General features: G+C 40.1%; 1 protein-coding gene across 1 annotated transcript in view; it reads left to right on the forward strand.

The window, feature by feature from the left end:
- Positions 1-15,561: 15,561 nt before the first annotated feature.
- The window catches only part of LOC143793920 (A disintegrin and metalloproteinase with thrombospondin motifs 19-like), a 105,181-nt gene continuing 100,366 nt past the window's right edge, over positions 15,562-20,376 (forward strand). The window contains exons 1-2 of the mRNA XM_077280857.1: positions 15,562-15,778; positions 15,956-16,128. Coding sequence (XP_077136972.1) covers positions 15,627-15,778; positions 15,956-16,128 — 325 coding nt within the window. The 5' untranslated portion in view covers positions 15,562-15,626. The remainder of the gene's footprint in view (positions 15,779-15,955; positions 16,129-20,376) is intronic.

Raw genomic sequence — 20,376 nt, forward strand, 5'->3', positions numbered from 1 at the left:
GTGCTTATCAAAGAGATATATACAAACTGTATGCAAAGATAGAAAATGCAACGATCTCACTATAGGTCCCAGTGGTGTCCTATTAAATTGGTCCAGGTTGGATGATCCCTTGTGTGAGATAGAGATATGAGGGGGGTGCCATCACAGGGAAGCCACACATTTCCCCACGGTATCCTCCCTGGGATCAAATATATAGGTGGCTTGATGTACACCCGACGCGTTTCATCTATGAATCTTCTGGGGAGATAGACACCAAATGGGGATAAACGTCAACCGTGATGGTTGAAATGTACAGTACCCACAGCAAAGTGTTGGGAAAAGTGTCTGACATAAAATATGGCACCAGTGTCTGTTTAAATGACATTCTGGCTGTTGGAAAAATGTAATTTCCATTCGTGACTTATTGGAGCACATGGTTTGAAAGCATGCATCACTTCCGGCGTGCCGCTTGCTGGAGCGCACAGATGAGATGCAAAAGTCATCAAAATGCAGATTGCGCATAAGGAGAAAAACAGACTGTGTGTGAAGTGCACAGATGACCAGCACATGTCAATCCCGGTGCCTGCGAGGAGCACTCCATAAAATGGTGTCTTGCGAGGAGCACTCCATAAAATGGTGTCTAAGAGTGTCCATGTATGCAGAGGGGGTCGTATCTGCATGATAAATGCATCAAAATGAGCCAAAAATCCCCATGCAAATAAAAAGACAAAGGGGACACAGAGGTTACTCCAACCCTCCCAGAATATTAGAAATAATTATTCCAACAGCGTTTAGCTACAAAGCGGGGGCAGAATGAGAAATAATAAATATGGCATTGGAGGCAAAGAATGGAAATTGGCGTCACACAAAGTCTTCAAAGGAAGATAAGCAGAAAGGAAATTGTGTGAAAAATAAAACAAAAGAACGGATGGCCACAGTGGGAGATGGTTGGGGAGGGGAGGACATAACAGGGATTGTTTGCTATAAATTACTATTCCACCCTTATTACTGCTAATGCTGTATGTCACCTGTCTGTGGGGGTTGGCACCATAAAATAGCTATGTGGCTCCCCCACTCTATGTTGACTCTCCCTGGGAGACCATGAACGTCCCTGGTAAGTAGAAAGCAACCACAGGAGAGGGTCTCATTAACACCAAGGGGTGCTTATGTCATGAGATGAAAAGTCCATTTGGTCTCGCACTGTAGATAGCTGTTGGTCCCATTTTCCTACCCACTTAAGAGTATTCATTTTATCAATCCCCATAAAACTCGAACGTGCGATAATGCCACTGTGAAGAATCTTCATGTGTCTTGCCAGGGGTGTATCTTTTTTGCTGTTGATGACCCTAAGGTGTTCCCCAATCCTCCTTCTCAATTCACAAGTTTTCTTCCCAATATATTCCAGACCACAATGACATGTGACCTTGAATATAACTCCTTTGGTGAGACAATTGATGAAAGAACAGATTTGATATTCTTTGTTGCTAGTTTAGGCAGTGAAGTAACCCCCGTACCTAGAGTCAGGTCTAAAGGGTAATGTTGGAGTCTCAATCTGACGTATTTCGGGAGCTAGTGGCTTCCTTCCTCAGGTTCTCTTGGTACGGGGGTGATGTCACTACCTAAATGAGCAGTGGTGTTCACCACGTAGGTCAACCGGCAGTGATTCTTGTATGCTTGCCACCTGCCGGGGCAGCGTTCATTCATATCCCTGGATTTCACATACTGTGCTTTTCATCTTGGACCAACATGAAGCATGTTAGTGGATAGTATCCTCTAACCTTACACCCACTTCAATACATCCTCAGCTGCTCAGATATCCCACATACAGACCGCTTTCTCCATCCGCAGTGTGGCTTCGCTGACCTCCACCGCCTGTCCTCTCCCAAGTCTGACGGCTCCTGCTTGCATGCCGACACACGAGACACGCTTGTCTGAGCCACGTGTATCCTGGCTGCATGCGCTGATGGCTGGTTCAGTTGCCCACTTGAACCAGCAGCACAGTCAGATAGCTATCATCGTACCCTGCTTTCCCTAGTAGTCATCACCATGCGGCTCTCCTAACAGCCTGTGCACCCAGCTTTCCTAACACTGATCGTTATCCAACTTCTTTCTACAAGCAACGCACCATGCCAGGAACCACTCACAGCATCTAAGGTAATACTTGTATTACAATCAATTGCTTGGCACAATTTATGCATTAATGTTTATAGTATTGGTACATATGATACTGGATCATTGATAAGACTCACTGGGGTATTGTAGGGACTTTCGCTTATTATCCAAGTGATTTATGTAAAAAATATTTGTTTGCATTCACACTGTATTCCTGAATTTAGTAAGTACACCCCCTTACAGTGTCCACGCACTTCATATTACACCGGACTCTTGGTAATACTATTGGAACACTTCTGCCATAACTGATATTTTCTCCATAGCAGCATATTTTGTGGAGTCACTCATTTCCACATTTCCGGTGATATTAATTGTACCTTCTCACAGCGTGGCTCCAGGAGCAACATTTTCTTGTATGCTGGCCCCTGGGAAAACTTCTATGTGAGGACATACGTTCTTTCTTCTTGCGGTCTTGTTTTTACCACCAATGGTACAGTTATTGGCTTCTGAGTGCTGTTTTGAGCTTTTACCAACTTTACTTTTTTTAGTAATGGAGTAATGATAGAGTGTTTGAAGGAGGAGGGGAAGATACCAGAGGAGAGGGAACAATTGAAGATTTCAGTTAGGTGAGTTGTGATGACTGGAAAGAAAGACTGAAGTTGGTGTGAGGGAATGGGGTCAGAAGTGCATGTAGTAGGATGAGAAGAAGGGAGAAGCCTGGAAACGTCTTATTCTGTAACGGGGTCAAATGTGGATAGTGAGCAGGAGGAGATGTGGGGAGGGATGGGAGTCATGGCATATGTTTTGTGAATTCCGTTCTGGAGCTCCCTCCTGTGGTTGCTAATGGTATTTTTGTGAGTTCTGCCCTTGGGCTCCCTCTGGTGGTTTCGAGTGGAACTGCTGCTCGTTTAGGTAGCTGTGGCAGCTGCCTTCACTAATCGCCTTGCCTGGGTTTGTTATTTAAACCTGCTCTGGGCTTTAGTTCATGCCAGCTGTCAATGTTCTTGGTTGGATTTGGTTCTCTCCTTGGATTTCTCATATGGCCTGTCCTTGTCAGCAAAATATATGTTTTTGCTAGTTTTTGTTTGTCCATTTGCTTGGACTCTATTGCTCTGCAAATATGTCTCTTTTTGTCCAGCTTGTCACTATGTCATATTCAGGCTAGCTGGAAGCTCTGGGAAAGCAGATTTGCCCCTCCACACCATGAGTCGGTGTGGAGTTCATTTTTGTAAACTCTGCGTGGATTTTGTAGTTTTTAATACTGACCGCACAGTATCCTTTTCTCTCTGTCTATCAAGTTTAGTATTGGCCTCCTTTGCTGAAATCTGATTTCATTTCTGTGTACGTCATTTCCCTCTTCATTCACAGTCAATATTTGTGGGGGGCTGTCTTTCCTTTTGGGGTTTTCTCTGAGGCAAGATAGCTTTCTATTTCCTTCTTTAGGGGTAGTTAGTTCTTAGGCTGTGAAGAGGTTTCTAGGGAGAGTCAGGAACATCCCACGGCTATTACTAGTGTTGTTGTTAGGATTAGGGACTGCAGTCAGTAGAGATACCACCTTCTCAGAGCTCGTCCCATGTTGCGTTTTAGCCACCAGGTCATATCAGTGTGGCCTCTTAACCACCAGGTCATAACACATATGGTGGCTGGGAGCTGATTTCCAGACGAATATTTTCTCTGTAAAGTGGGAGGCCAGGTCATCAGCACAAATGTCTGTGATAGGGGCTTGTGCAGTTGAGCTGTTCTTATTTTTTGTCTCATTGTATGCCTTCCTCAATATTCCTTTGGGATATACCCTCTCAAGGAAACATTTGCTGAGATCCTTAGCCTGCTGTTTCAAATCTGTATCCAAAGAGCTGTTGCACGGACACTAAAATATTGGCCCTTTGGGATTTCTTTCCTTAAAGCTGTAGAGAGATGGCTATCCCAGCGTAACAGGGCATTAGAGGAGGTAGGCTTTCTAGAAATTTTTGTTTGTTGGGTACCTTCAGATGTTTTCCATATGGAGATATCAAAAAATGAAATTCAGAATGATGACATTCAGATGTAAATGACAATCCCAGGGAGTTATAGCTTAGCTTTTTAGTTACAAAATTCAAAAAACTTTGTGACCACATAATAATTCTGTGGGTGTCCTCAATGCAATTCTCATAAAAACCACAGTCTCCTGACACTAGCCCAGGAGAAAATTAGCATATGGTGGCGCATAGAGGCTGCTCATGGCTGTGCCCCTGAGCTGGTTGTAACAGGAACCATTAAAGGGAAAGACATTTTTGGTGAGACAGAATTCTTGTAGCATCATGAGAAACTCATTGTGTCCAGTACACTGTCGGCCCCTACTCTGTAGAAAATACTTCACTGTCTCCAGATCGTTTGAATGTATGATGGAAAAATACAATGCCTCAACATCAATGCTCCCTAGTTTTATGTCTGGTTCCAGGGTGATTCCTTCCAGTTTTCTCAATAGATTGATAGAGGAATAGGAATTGAAAGTTTGAATGGTTTCAAAAACTCATTGAGATAGATATCCACATTGTGGCAAAGACTGCCCACTCCTGAGACAATTGGTCTTCCTTTCAATTGTGATATCCCTTTATGAATTTCATGAAAGTGACGCATGCGTTCCAACCGTGCGCTCCAATTAGTCACTCTCCGGAAGTGCATTTCTCATAGAGCCAGAATGTAATTGAAACAGATGCCAGTGCCACAGTTTATACCAGCCATTTTTCCTAACACTTTGCTGTGAGAACTGTACATTTCAGCCATCACAACTGACACGTTATTCCCCTTCCGGTCTCTGTCTCCCTTGAAGATTCATAGATGAAATGCTTCGGGAGTACAGCGGGGCACCTATATATTTGATCCCTGGGAGAATAATGTGGGGAAATGTGCGCCTTCCCTGGGTTGGCGCACCCCCCCATCGCTATCCCACACAAGGGATCATCCAAGCTGGACCAATTTAATAGAACACTACCGGGACCTATGGTGAGATCATGTCATTTTCTAATTTTGCATACAGTTTGTATATATCACCTCAACAGGCACCTCATTGGACATGAGGATTCATTAACTAGTTAGGTGATAACTATGAGTTTTTTTGTATGTATTTTTTAGTACTTCTAACCCTGCTGAATCTGAATTTGCACTCAGTATAGGTCTGCTCTCCTTGGACTATGACAACATTCTGTCTGACTCGTGTGGACGTGCTAGGTGTTACGGTTGGTGAGGTGATGCGTATATCATGTGGAAAAATGCTATATCAAAACTGAAACCAATATACTCTAACTAAATGTAGGTAAATTAGAAGAATATCATCAGAGGGGGACATCTAATAAATGTTCAGAAATAAGTGCTAGAGGCCAAAGTCTTGAATGGGGAAAGTTGAGAGTGAGAGCAATTATTGCAAACCTCTAGCACTAAAATACAAATACAATATGTATCTCTAGAGATGGAGGTATAGATGCACTTCCAGGCTAAGAGCTTTGTGTATTGCTTCTACAATAATACCTGTGAGAATAAGTGTAGTGACTTCATGATTAATCTCTTCAGTGGCAAAAAAATAATATGTGAAGTCATCAGTTACTCTACTTGACTCAGACTATCTAATGGACTTTCTTCCTCTTTGTACTTTGTGTAATGTATTATTTTTGTAATTTGAGAAGTAGAATTGCAAATTTGTATATTTAGCTAAATGTAAAATAATATGAGACGATAATAAGACGTGTTATTTGCACCAATATCTACATTATTTTCATGTGTTTTTTAGGTTTTTTCCAATGCAATAATTTATTCCTTAAAGTTATTAAGCCATCAATTAGTTACAGCATGCGGGGAATAGATTAATCCATAATGGGGACTCTGTTTAGTATCAGTCAACAGTTTCCAGTCTCTTTCCAGAGTTTATTTTGTGCTATCAGAATTAATTGAGTTCAAAGTTTCCATTAATACCATATGGGCATTTTTCTCAAATGAAATAGACAATTAAAATAGAACACTTTGTAGTAAAATGTTGACAGCAAATATATTTTATCCTATGTGTAATTTTTTCTTTCTCAAAGCAGAATGCCAAATGCAGACTGAGCCTGGCATGCCAATTTCAGTAAATCCAACATAAACATACACTGTGACATATAATCTTTATGAAAGTTTGTTTAGTCAAAAATGAAAGTTTATAAATGTAAACTCGGTGGAGCAGAAATGTTTTATATTATGTAACTGCTTTCTAATATTGGAAGGAATCAAATGTCCTCAATTAAATATCTCCTTAATTTGCACTGGCAGTAGTTTTTGGGTCTATATTACTCAGTAGCCAGCTTTATCCCTTACAGTATTGGCCATTATTTTCTATGCATAAAATTTGGAAAATTTAAAGCTGATTGTAATAACATTCTAGAAACCCAACCCTTAGTTTGCTAATGATCTAGAACAGTGGTCCCAAAGAAATAACAAAGCAGTACAGTACTTTAAAACTTCCAAATCTGGGTTGTACTTAGTGCCAAGCAGATTTTATATCTAGATGTCAATATTTTCTTTATCAAATATATAATCTCTGGTCCCAGCAGTTGCCAGCAGGTTCCCACTGTGTAAAACACTCACCGCCCTCTGTGTATTGAAAGTGCTTACCTTCTGCCCTATTATCGCTGTGATCGTACTGACCAGAAGAATAAAGCTGCCTTACCAGTTTTACCACACACGGAAAGGCATAAAAAACAAAAACAAAGTAATTCCTGAATTGCTGGTTTTTGTTCATTCTGTCTCCCAAAAATTAGAATAGAAGCGATCAAAAAATGTCATGTGTCTAAAAATGGTACAAATAAAAACGTCAGCTCATCCAGCAAAAAACAAGCCTCCACATAACTCTGTTGGCTGAAATATGAAAAAATTATAGCTCTCAAAATATGGTGATGCAAAAACTAGTTTTCGCAAAAAAAGCATCTTTTAGTGTGTGACAGCTGCCAAATATAAAAACCCAATATAAATCTGGTGTCACTGTAATCGCACTGACTTGAAGAATAAAGTCACCTAATCACTTCTACCGCATGAGAAACGGCGTAAACAAAATAAAACCAATTCTTCACATGCTTTTGATTTTTTCTTTCTTCCTCTCAAAGATCGCAGTAAGGTTCAGCGCACATTTATCCTGCCAAAAGAAATTCAGCAGATTCTCCACTCCCAAATCCAAATTCCCCCCTTCCTTCTGAGCCCCAGTGTGCCTAAACCACATTTAGCGCCCACATGTTTGGCATTTCTGTAGTGATGAGAGCCCACCTAACTTACGGGTGCGTGTCTCCAGAAGCATGAGCTGGGCATAATGTACTGGTGACTACAGCGTACTGGTCACTACAACGGCAGTTTACAATTTTCACTCAGCAACATCCACTGCTGTTAGTTTCTGGAAAACTTCCATGGAGTCAAAATCGTCTCTACATCTGTAGATAAATTCCCAAAGGGTTATAATTACCAAAATGAGGTCACTTGAGGGGAGATTCTGCTTTTCTAGCACTTAGGGGCTCTTTATATGGAATCCGTAAACTTGTCTAGGAAAATCTGTGCTCCAGGAGGCAAGTAGCGCTCTGTCCCTCCCGAATCACTCCGTATGGCAAAGCAGTACTGTACATCTACATATGGGGTATTTCCACATTCAGCAGAAATTGTGGGACAAATATTAGAGCCATTTTTACCAATATCCCATTGTGAAAATATAAAACTTGGGGCTAGCACACAATCTTTGTGGTAAAATGTAAATTATATTTTCTTCGCTGCCCAGTAGTATAAAAGTTTGTGATACACCTGTAGTGTCAACATAATCACTGCACCCCTAGACAAATTCATTGAGAGGTTTAATTGGTAAAACAGAGTTATTTATGGGGTGTCTGCTGTTCTGGCACCTCAGGGGCTCTGCCAATGTAACATGGCACCCTCACACAAGTGAAGCAAAATCTGCACTGTAATATGGCGCTACTTTCCTTCTGAGCTTTGCACTGTGCCTCAAAAGTAGTTTTCGACCAGATATGAGGTATCAGTGAACTCAGGAGAAATTGCACAACACACTTTGGGGTCCATATTCTCCTGTTACCCTTGTGAAAATACAAAATTTATAGCTAAAAAAGATTTTTGTGGGAATAATGTGATTTTTTTAATTTTCATGGCTTAACGTTATAAACTTCTCTGACATACCTAGGGGTTCAAGGTGCTCAATACACATCTAGATAAGGTCCCAAAGGGCTCTAGTTTCCAAAATGGTGTCATTTTGGGGGGCTTCAACTGTCTAGGCACATCAGGGGCTCTTCAGACTCGAAATTTTGAATTTAAAAAGTCAAATAGCACTCCTTCCCTTCCAAGCCCTCCCATGCGCCCAAACATTATATTATTCCCACATATGTGGAATCAGCGTACTCAGGAGAAATTGCACAACACATTGTACTGAGCAAATTCTCCTGTTACCTTAATGAAAATGCAAAACATGGAGTAAAAAATATTTTTCTAGGAAAACTGTGATTTTTTTATTTCCACGGCTCTATGTTATAAACTTCTGTGAAGCACCTGTGGGTTCAAGGTGCTCAATACACAACTATAGAAATCACTAAGGGGTCTACTTTCCAAAATGGTGTCACTTGTTGGGGGTTTCCACTGTTTAGGTGTATCAGGAACTCTCCAGAAATGACATGGCAGCCGCTAATTATGCCAACAAATTTTACATTCAAAAAGTGAAATGGCGCTCCTTCCCTTCTGAGCCTTTCCATGTGCCCAAACAGTAGATTTGCCCCACATATGGGATATCCGCATGCTCAGGAGAAATTGCAAAACAAAATATGTTGTCCATTTTCTCCTGTTACCCTTGCAAAAGTAAAAAAATAGGTCTAAAGGAAAATTTTTGTGAAAGAAAAGTGAATGTGTATTTTTTCTTTCCACATTCCAAAAATTCCTGTAAAGCACCTGAAGGGTTAATAAACTTCTTGAATGTTGTTTTGAGTACCTTGAGGTGTGCAGTTCTTAGAATGGTGTCACTTTTGGGTATTTTGTGTCATATAGGCCCCTCAAAGTCACTTCAAATGTGAGGTGGTCCCTAAAAAAATGCTTTTGCAAATTGTGTTGTAAAAATTAGAAATCGCTGGTCAACTTTTAACCCTTATAACTTGCTAGCAAAAAACAGTTTCCAAATTGTGCTGATGTAAAGGAGATATGTGCGAAATGGTATTTATTAACTATTTTGTGCGATATGAGTCTCTGATTTAAGGGCATAAAAATAAAAATTTTGAAAATTGCTACATTTTCAAAATTCTCACCAAGTTTCTGTTTTTTTAACAAAAAAAAGCAAGTCGTATCAAAGAAATTTTACCACTATCATGAAGTACAATATGTCATGAGAAAATAGTCTCAGAATCACCGGGATCCGTTGAAGCATTCCAGAGTTATTACCTACAAAGTGACAGTGGTCAGAATTGTAAAAATTGACCTTGTCAGGAAGGTGAAAACAGGCTTCGGGGTGAAGGGGTTAAAGCGGATGGAAATTTTTTTTCTTACAATATATAGTTTTTTATGTAGGTTTGGTAAAAAAATTATGTTCCTAGCACATCTATTAAATTAAAGATAAAGGGGATAATTCATTAAGACGACACTTATTGACGTAGGCACATGCAGAGATGTACATTTCTGGAGTAAATTACGCCACTAAAGTAGCATCACTTTTCATGAATTTGATGGGAACGTGTGGTCACGTGATATACGCTTGGCTAGACAACCATAAATATGATATTGCCAAATAAATGCTATACCAAGGAGTATGTCACCTGAATATACTGCTCTTTGTAAAGGCAACATATTCTCCTATTCTCCATTCTCCTATTAGCCTAAATGCCATATTGGCTAATCGGAGCAAGGATTTTGGGGGGACTCGTAGCTATGAATCCAATGAATTCATAATAGAAGCACTTTTCCTGTCCCCAGCTTCTGTGACTGACAGGCTGGATTGTTATCATATGCATAGACTCCTGTCAGTCACAGTAGATAGGTGTTGGGAAAGTCTACAATATTTTTGTGACATTTGGGCTGATAGATTAGTTGACTAGCCCTGAAATATACTGCCATTATTCTGTTGCATGAAAAGATCTAAAACAGATAGGGCATGCTAAAAACTCCATGCATCTACACTTTCAGCATAGTCACTGATAATCTTGGTCTCCTGAGCCTCTAAAAAAATCTATGACATACAAAACAGAGGTCCATACAACAATACCCCAAATAGATATATATTATACTTCTGCTTAACTTGTCTCCCTTTCTCCCATTACACTAGAGTAACACAGCGACATTTATCTTATGACAGCAATTCTCAGATAAGTCAAAAACATTTCTGCAACTTTCTGTTTCGAAATTATTTTAGAGCCTGATTTTGCTGTAAAATAAAGCAGCCAAGTTGCGACAGGTGACAAGAGGAATGTGACTTGTATTGAAGACTATGGCAAGTGAGTTGCTTACAACAGGCAATCCCACTGATTTGGAAATATTTGTGACATGTTAAGGGGGCTACACAGTGACGTGTGTTGTGCGACACTGAAATCACATTGTTGCACTATAACATTGCATTTAATGATTTCCTATTGTGTCCCATTGTGACCTGTAACATCCTGCAACTGAGATACAGAGTCACAAATATTTCCAAATAACCTGGATTTTCTGTTACAAGTTTCAAACGACTCATTTGCCACAGGCTTCAATGTTGCATGTTGCTTGCATCTTGTCAAATCTTGGCTGTTTTAATTTACAAAAATAACTGAAAAGTGAAAAATGTGTGCCAGGACAGAATATAATGATCCAAGTTACCGAAGAATTAATAAACTTTATTGAAAAATGAAAAGCCTTAAACAGTGAAATGCAAGAAGTTCCAGCATTACAGACAAAGACTAAAATTGAGCCCCGATGAAGCAATAGTGAAACACTTGTTGGGTGTTTGGTGGGTGAGGCCCCTCCACTATTGAATCTTTATAACTATTACTATTACTAAACTATTACTAAATATTTATTTATTTTACTTTTCTTATAGAGTGCTATCATATTCCACAGCGCTTTAAATACATTATCATCGCTGTCCCCATTGGAGTTCACAATCTACATTCCCTATTGGTATGTCTTTGTAGTGTGGGAGGAAGGCAGAGAACCCAGAGGAAACCCACACAAACACAGGGAAAATACACAAACTTCTTGCAGATGTTGTCCTTGGTGGGATATGAACCCAGGACCCCAGTGCTGCAATGCTAACCACTGAGCCACTGTGCCGCCCATATATAAATACTATATATAGTATACTACTAAACACTATATAACATAGAATTATGTGATCTATGCTTTTTACTTTGGAGTTTCTACTGTTGCTTACCCATCAATTTTAGCCTGTGTCTGTATTGATGGAATTACTTGCATTATACTGTTTTCAAGGTTTTTTGTGTTTCAAAAAGTTTATTCATTCTTGGGTATTTTGTTTCATTATATTTTGTCCTGACACATATATTTCTCTTTTCTATAATTTGTACTACATTAGTGCCTTGTGGAGACATATTTACATATTACTTTCTAAGATTACAAATTACCGTTTCTCTCATTTTACTTTAGAGCAAAATCAGAGCTGTAAAATAATACACCATAGCAAGTCGCAGACAAGTAGCATAGATGCTTTTATTACGCGACTTTTATTAGAATTGCTGTCATGCGACAAATGTCACCATGTAGTCGGAACAAATGCTGAAACTATCATTACGTATCTGTTAAATGTATCCTACCCTGCTTGTTTGTAGTTTCCAACAATATTCTTTTTATTTGGGGGGGATTGTTTAACAATTTCTGGGAAGGGGATTATAGTTATAGTCAATAAGGTGATTAATGAAACATAATAGAGTGATCTAAAACTTGTTCTATTAATCATGTAAATAAGAAGATATATATATATATATATATATATATATATATATATATATATATATACACAGTGCCTACAAGTAGTATTCAACCCCCTGCAGATTTAGCAGGTTTAATAAGATGCAAATAAGTTAGAGCCTTCAAACTTCAAACAAGAGCAGGATTTATTAACAGATGCATAAATCTTACAAACCAAAAAGTTTTGTTGCTCAGTTAAATTTTTATAAATTTTAAACATAAAAGTGTGGGTCAATTATTATTCAACCCCTAGGTTTAATATTTTGTGGAATAACCTTTGTTTGCAATTACAGCTAATAATCGTCTTTTATAAGACCTGATCAGGCCGGCACAGGTCTCTGGAGTTATCTTGGCCCACTCCTCCATGCAGATCTTCTCCAAGTTATCTAGGTTCTTTGGGTGTCTCATGTGGACTTTAATCTTGAGCTCCTTCCACAAGTTTTCAATTGGGTTAAGGTCAGGAGACTGACTAGGCCACTGCAACACCTTGATTTTTTGCCTCTTGAACCAGGCCTTGGTTTTCTTGGCTGTGTGCTTTGGGTTGTTGTCTTGTTGGAAGATGAAATGACGACCCATCTTAAGATCCTGGATGGAGGAGCGGAGGTTCTTGGCCAAAATCTCCAGGTAGGCCGTGCTATCCATCTTCCCATGGATGCGGACGAGATGGCCAGGCCCCTTGGCTGAGAAACAGCCCCACAGCATGATGCTGCCACCACCATGCTTGACTGTAGGGATGGTATTCTTGGGGTCGTATGCAGTGCCATCCAGTCTCCAAACGTCACGTGTGTGGTTGGCACCAAAGATCTCGATCTTGGTCTCATCAGACCAGAGAACCTTGAACCAGTCAGTCTCAGAGTCCTCCAAGTGATCATGAGCAAACTGTAGACGAGCCTTGACATGACGCTTTGAAAGTAAAGGTACCTTACGGGCTCATCTGGAACGGAGACCATTGCGGTGGAGTATGTTACTTATGGTATTGACTGAAACCAATGTCCCCACTGCAATGAGATCTTCCCGGAGCTCCTTCCTTGTTGTCCTTGGTTAGCCTTGACTCTTCGGACAAGCCTGGCCTCGGCACGGGAGGAAACTTTCAAAGGCTGTCCAGGCCGTGGAAGGCTAACAGTAGTTCCATAAGCCTTCCACTTCCGGATGATGCTCCCAACAGTGGAGACAGGTAGGCCCAACTCCTTGGAAAGGGTTTTGTACCCCTTGCCAGCCTTGTGACCCTCCATGATCTTGTCTCTGATGGCCTTGGAATGCTCCTTTGTCTTTCCCATGTTGACCATGTATGAGTGCTGTTCACAAGTTTGGGGAGGGTCTTAAATAGTCAGAAAAGGCTGGAAAAAGAGATAATTAATCCAAACATGTGAAGCTCATTGTTCTTTGTGCCTGAACTACTTCTTAATACTTTAGGGGAACCAAACAGAATTCTGGTGGGTTGAGGGGTTGAATAATAAATGACCCTCTGAAAAGACTTTTCACAATTTAAAAAAAAAATAAACAAAGAAATAACATTCTTTTTTGCTGCAGTGCATTTCACACTCCCAGGCTGATCTACAGTCCAAATGTCACAATGCCAAGTTAATTCCAAATGTGTAAACCTGCTAAATCTGCAGGGGGTTGAATACTACTTGTAGGCACTGTATATATATATATATATATACTAATACTAGATGGTAGCCCAATTCTAACGCATTGGGTATTCTAGAATATGTATGTAGTTTATTTATGAAGATTTTAAAATAATACATTGAATACACAGGATTCGGCCAACTGCGACGAATTAGCGAAGCGTGGTTAAAATCCCACGCCAATTTGTGGCCGGACTGCGCCTATCGCTGATTGTTCGTAGTTCAGCCATGTAGTATATAGCACAGCCACGTAGTATATAACAGCCCACGTAGTATATAGCACAGCCACGTAGTACATAGCACAGCCACGTAGTATATTGCACAGCCACGTAGTATACAGCACAGCCACGTAGTATATAGCACAGCCCACAGAGTATATAGCACAGCCCACAGAGTATATAGCACAGCCACGTAGTATATAACACAGCCCACGGAGAATATATAGCACAGCCCATGGAGTGTATAACAGCCCACATAGCATATAACACAGCCACGTAGTTTATAACAGCCCACATAGCATATAACACAGCTCACTTAGTATATAACAGCCCACGCACACAGTGTATAACACAGCCCACAAAGTGTATAACACAGCCCACGTAGTGTATAACAGCCCACGTAGTGTATAGTACAGCCCATGTAGTATATAACAGCCCATGTAGTGTATAACACAGCCCACTTAGTATATAGCACAGCCCACATAGTATATAGCACAGCCCATGTAGTATATAACAGTCCATGTAGTGTATAACACAGCCACGTAGTATATAGCACAGCCCACGTAGTATATAGCACAGCCACGTAGTGTATTGCAGAGCCACATAGTATATTGCACAGCCACATAGTATATTGAACACCCACATAGTATATTGCACAGCCCACGGAGTATATAGCACAGCCCACATAGTATAAAGCACAGCCACATAGTATATTGCACAGCCACATTGTATATTGCACAGCACATGTAGTATATTGCACAGCCCACATAGTATATAGCACAGACCACATAGTATATAGCACAGCCACGTAGTACATTTCACAGCCCACGTAGTACATTGCACAGCCCACATAGTATATTGCACAGCCCATGTAGTATACAGCAATGTGGGCATCATATCCCTGTTAAAAAAATAATTAAAATAAAAAATAATGATATACTCACCTTCCGTTGGCCCCCGGATCCAGGCGAAGTGTTTACCGATGCTCCTCACGCGCTTCGGTCCCAAGAGTGCATTGCGGTCTCGCGAGATGATGATGTAGCGGTCTCGCGAGACCGCTACATCATCATCTCGCGAGATCTCAATGCATGGAGCGGTCATCGGGGCGTCGTGAGGAGCTGGAATGGCCTGTTCTGGATCCGATAGGCTGACGGACGGTGAGTATATAACTATTTTTTATTTTTTTTATTATTTTTAACATTAGATCTTGTCACTATTGATGCTGCATAGGCAGCATCAATAGTAAAAAGTTGGTCACACAGGGTTAATAGCAGCGTTAACAGAGTGTGTTACAGCGCGGCATAACGCGGTCCATTAACGCTGCCATTAACCCTGTGTGAGTGCTGACTGGAGGGGAGTATGGAGCGGGCACCGGGCACTGACTGCGGGGAGTAAGGAGCGGCCATTTTGCCACTGGACTGTGCCCATCGCTGATTGGTCGTGGCTGTTTTGCCGCGACCAATCAGTGACTTGGGATTTCCGTGACAGACAGACAGAAGGACAGACAGAAAGACGGAAGTGACCCTTAGACAATTATATAGTGGATAGCTTGTTTGTAGTTTCCAGAAAGATTTTTAACTGTGACAGTTGGACACGGAATTGGTAAATTATGAAGCATTAAGAATTGCTAGATTTACGATTTTTATAAAAAACGGCAAATCAGCTGAAGTGCAGAAAAATCATGGATTGGTCAATGTATTGATTCATATCAGTATTTTTAAATACTGAAATAAAAAAAAATCCTGGTATAATATAACTAATGAGTGGCATTTATACCCAGTGGTGTAGAGTTGGAGAATGCACCAGCATGACCTCATCCTCGGAGCACCTGTCCGGTGAGTGGAGTTCCTGGAGTTCCTGTAGCAGAACATGTGGAGCTGGAGTTCGTAGCAGACAACGTAAATGTCTTAGGTAACATTAATATATTTGCATTATTCATCTCTTCACTTATTGCAATGTTTTATATATGTATATATATATATATATATATATATATATATATATATATATATATATATATATATATATATATAATCCCTGGATTCCTATATCTTTTTATATACAAATAGTAAATTTTTTCTCTTGTAGTCAAAGCACTGAAGGTCAGCAATGCAACGATCCAAAAATACAATATAAAATATGTGAGAATCCACGTTGTCCTCCTGGAGTGCCTGATTTCAGAAATTGGCAGTGTCAGACCTTTAGCTTCCGTTCTTCCTACCTCAAGCAAAAGCACCGCTGGCATGCTGTCATTAATGAAGGTACTTGTAGAAAATGTTAGTCTGAAAATCATACTTGGAAATGGTTCTAAAATGCTTTACATTTCTTTAATCCAGTTATATTAGATGTTTATAGGGGCCAGATAATTATAGCTAAATAACTGTATATTTTATTCCTTTCTGCACAAACAATGGCTGCACATTATAGGTCGATGGAATTTTGCAACATGTTACCCACATGCTGAAGTGAAAATCCACAGCTTAAATTGACATGTCAGTTGACACAATTGACCTCTTGAAGCTCATCAAGAGAATGCAAAGAGTGTGCAAAGCAGTCATCAATGCAAAAACTGGCTACTTTGAAGAACCTAGAATATAAAGACATAATTTCAGTTGTTTCACACTTTTTGGTAAATACATTGGACACACCTTCTCATTTAAAGATTTTTCTGTATTTTCATGACTATGAAAATTGTACATTCACACTGAAGGCATCAAAACTATGAATTAACACATGTGGAATTATATACTTAACAAAAAAGTGTGAAACAACTGAAAATATGTCTTATGTTCTAAGTTCTTCAAAGTAGCCACCTTTTGCTTTGATGACTGCTTTGCATACTCTTGGCATTCTCTTCATGAGCTTCAAGAGGTAGTCACCGGAAATGGTTTTCACTTCACAGGTGTGCCCTGTCAGGTTTAATAAGTGGGATTTCTTGCCTCATAAATGGGGTTGGGACCATCAGTTGTGTTGTACAGAAGTCTGGTGGATACACATCTGATAGTCCTACTGAATAGACTGTTAGAATTTGTATTATGGCAAGAAAAAAGCAGCTAAGTAAAGAAAAACGAGTGGCCATCATTACTTTAAGAAATGAAGGTCAGTCAGTCCAAAAATTGGGAAAACTTTGAAAGTGTCCCCAGGTGCAGTTGCAAAAACCATCAAGTGCTACAAAGAAACTGGCTCACATGAGGACCACCCCAGGAAAGGAAGACCAAGAGTCACCTCTGCTTCTGAGGATAAGTTTATCCGAGTCACCAGCTTCAGAAATCACAGGTTAACAGCAGCTCAGATTAGAGACCAGGTCAATGCCACACAGAGTTCTAGCAGCAGACACATCTCTACAACAACTGTTAAGAGGAGACTTTGTGCAGTAGGCCTTCATGGTAAAATAGCTGCTAGGAAACCACTGCTAAGGACAGGCAACAAGCAGAAGAGACTTGTTTGGGCTAAAGAACACAAGGAATGGACATTAGACCAGTGTAAATCTGTGCTTTAGTTTGATGAGTCCAAATTTGAGATCTTTGGTTCCAACCACCGTGTCTTTGTGCGATGCAGAAAAGGTGAACGGATGGACTCTACATGCCTGGTTCCCACCGTGAAGCATGGAGGAGGAGGTGTGATGATGTGGGTGTGCTTTGCTGGTGACACTGTTGGGGATTTATTCAAAATTGAAGGCATACTGAACCAGCAAGTCTACAACAGCATCTTGCAGTGGCATGCTATTCCATCCGGTTTGCGTTTAGTTGGACCATCATTTATTTTTCAACAGGACAATGACCCCAAACACACCTCCACGCTGTGTAAGGGCTATTTGACCAAGAAGGAGAGTGATGGGGTGCTACGCCAGATGACCTGGCCTCCACAGCCACCAGACCTGAACCCAATCGAGATGGTTTGGGGTGAGCTGGACCGCAGAGTGAAGGCAAAAGGGCCAACAAGTGCTAAGCATCTTTGGGAACTCCTTCAAGATTGTTGGAAGACCATTTCCGGTGACTACCTCTTGAAGCTCATCAAGAGAATGCCAAGAGTGTGCAAAGCAGTCATCAAAGCAAAAGGTGGCTACTTTGAAGAACCTAGAATATAAGACATATTTTCAGTTGTTTCACATTTTTTTGTTAAGTATATAATTCTACATGTGTTAATTCATAGTTGTGATGCCTTCAGTGTTAATTTATAATTTTTATAGTCATGAAACTACAGAAAAATCTTTAAATGAGAAGGTGTGTCCAAACTTTTGGTCTGTACTGTATATAATTCCACATGTGTTAATTCATAGTTTTGATGCCTTCAGTGTGAACGAACAATTTTCATAGTCATGAAAATAGAGAAAAATCTTTAAATGAGAAGGTTTGTCCAAACTTTTGGTCTGTACTGTATATGTCACAAAAAGTAATCTGTTTAGCCAAAAATATACATATATTAGAGCCATTAACCAACCACATGCATATATCCACTAATAGGAATTTGGTTACTGAGGACCCAGACATTCCGAACATTGTCAGGTTAGTCCACAAAATATTAAGCACCAGTTGCAAAAAGTGGACATGTTCGCCAATGCTGCAACTTATTTATTTTTCCCCATTTCTCTGACATACAGTGGGTAAGGAAAGTAATCAGACCCCTTTAAATTTTTCACTCTTTGTTTCATTGCAGCCATTTGGTAAATTCAAAAAAGTTCATTTTTTTTCTCATTAATGTACACTCTGCACCCCATCTTGACTGAGAAAAACAGAAATGTAGTAATTTTTGCAAATTTATTAAAAAAGAAAAACTGAAATATCACATGGTCATAAGTAATCAGACCCTTTGCTCAGACACTCATATTTAAGTCACATGCTGTCCATTTCCTTGTGATCCTCCTTTAGATGGTTCTATTCCTTCATTGCAGTCCAGCTGTGTTTAATTAAACTGATAGGACTTGATTTGGAAAGACACACCTGTCTATAAGACCTGCAATGAAACAAAGAGTGAACAATTTAAAGGGTTCTGAATACTTTCCATACCCACTGTAAGCTACCATCGTTAATTCATGATTTCATTCATTTTTATAAATTGATTTTTATCATGCATCCTTTTATCAATACTTTTTTTAAATTCTGGAAATTCAAATTTGTGAAAATAGATACAGTCAACATGATCTGAGCTAATCTATCTATTACCAAGAAGTGTTAGGTGAAGCTCTTAGGCCGGCGTCACACTTGCGAGTGTGATGCGAGAAACTCGAGCGAGTCTCTCACATCAATACCCGGTGCTGCCGCTGGCACTCGGGATCGGAGTGTGTGGCTGCATAGAAATACATGCAGCCGCTCGCTCCCATCCCGAGTGCCGGTGGCAGCATCGGATATTGATGATTTTTTTCATGCAGTGTATTTTTGCTGTACAAAAAAATGCACCATCTTAAAGGGAACCTGTCACCCCCCTAGGCGTTTGTAACTAAAAGAGTCATCTTGTGCAGCACTAATGCTGCATTCTGACAAGGTGGCTCTTTTAGTTATTGTTCGCTGCACTGCGGAAACAATCACTTTTGAATTTGGTCCCTCATACCTGTGAAATCGCCAGGGAGGCAGGTCTTTCCCCCCTGATCCAAACACCTCCCTGCCGTCACTCTCCGAGAAGGGCGCCGCCTCCTCGGCGTTATTCAGTTGTCCAGGCGCCTGCGCAGTCATATTCTGCCTTGGGCATGCGCAGTTTGCGCTGCCAGACAACTGACATCACTTGATGTGTTGTTTACTGCGCCTGCATGCACCCGTGGCATCAGAGATGCTTTATGGGTAACCATAGTAATCCACTGCAGACTAGCAGACATGGAGCTGCCATAAGGGATCAAAGCAAGGCCTGGAGCTGGAGCCAGGACAGATGAGTAAGAAAAAGAGTTATTAACTTGACCATTTTTAATTCACTTCTCAAAAATAAGGAATTTCGCAAACCAGATTTCACCTTTAAAATTTTATACAAACCATTAAACACCAGAGCTAAACGTTACAGCTCTGCTTGCTATAAAATTGTGCAGAATTAGCATACATACCTATGCAAACACATAGAATAAAATCTCATTTTAAAAAATGAACAGTTATACTGTTGATCCCTTCTGCTCTCCCACTAAATAGCTTGTAAGTGTTTACTACCTCTGTCTGGTAATTTAGTGCCATCTATTAAAACATTTCCATGTATCAAGCAAAATTCCCTTTACATGATATTAAGCAGACCTAGATGAATTACTGGGAGTAATAAACTAAGTAATGGAGCATAGTAGAGATTTTCAGCTCAGCAGTCTGGTTCAGACTGTTTGCCTATCTGTGTAATGAATGGTACATGTTGTATTTACCCAGATCTGACTGATTAAAGAAAAGAAAATCATCTGGAAAATGTGCAACACAAGTTGAAATTACATCCATGTGCATTATCGCCATTTACCATTGTAAAGACAATAGTAGTTACAAAGTCTCCAGTATTTTAGTAGCACTTATTCAATTTGCTAAACCCTTTATGAGCTTAATAGCACAGAG

This window comes from Ranitomeya variabilis, chromosome 1, assembly GCF_051348905.1.
Source record: "Ranitomeya variabilis isolate aRanVar5 chromosome 1, aRanVar5.hap1, whole genome shotgun sequence".
Classification (NCBI taxonomy): Eukaryota; Metazoa; Chordata; class Amphibia; order Anura; family Dendrobatidae; genus Ranitomeya; species Ranitomeya variabilis.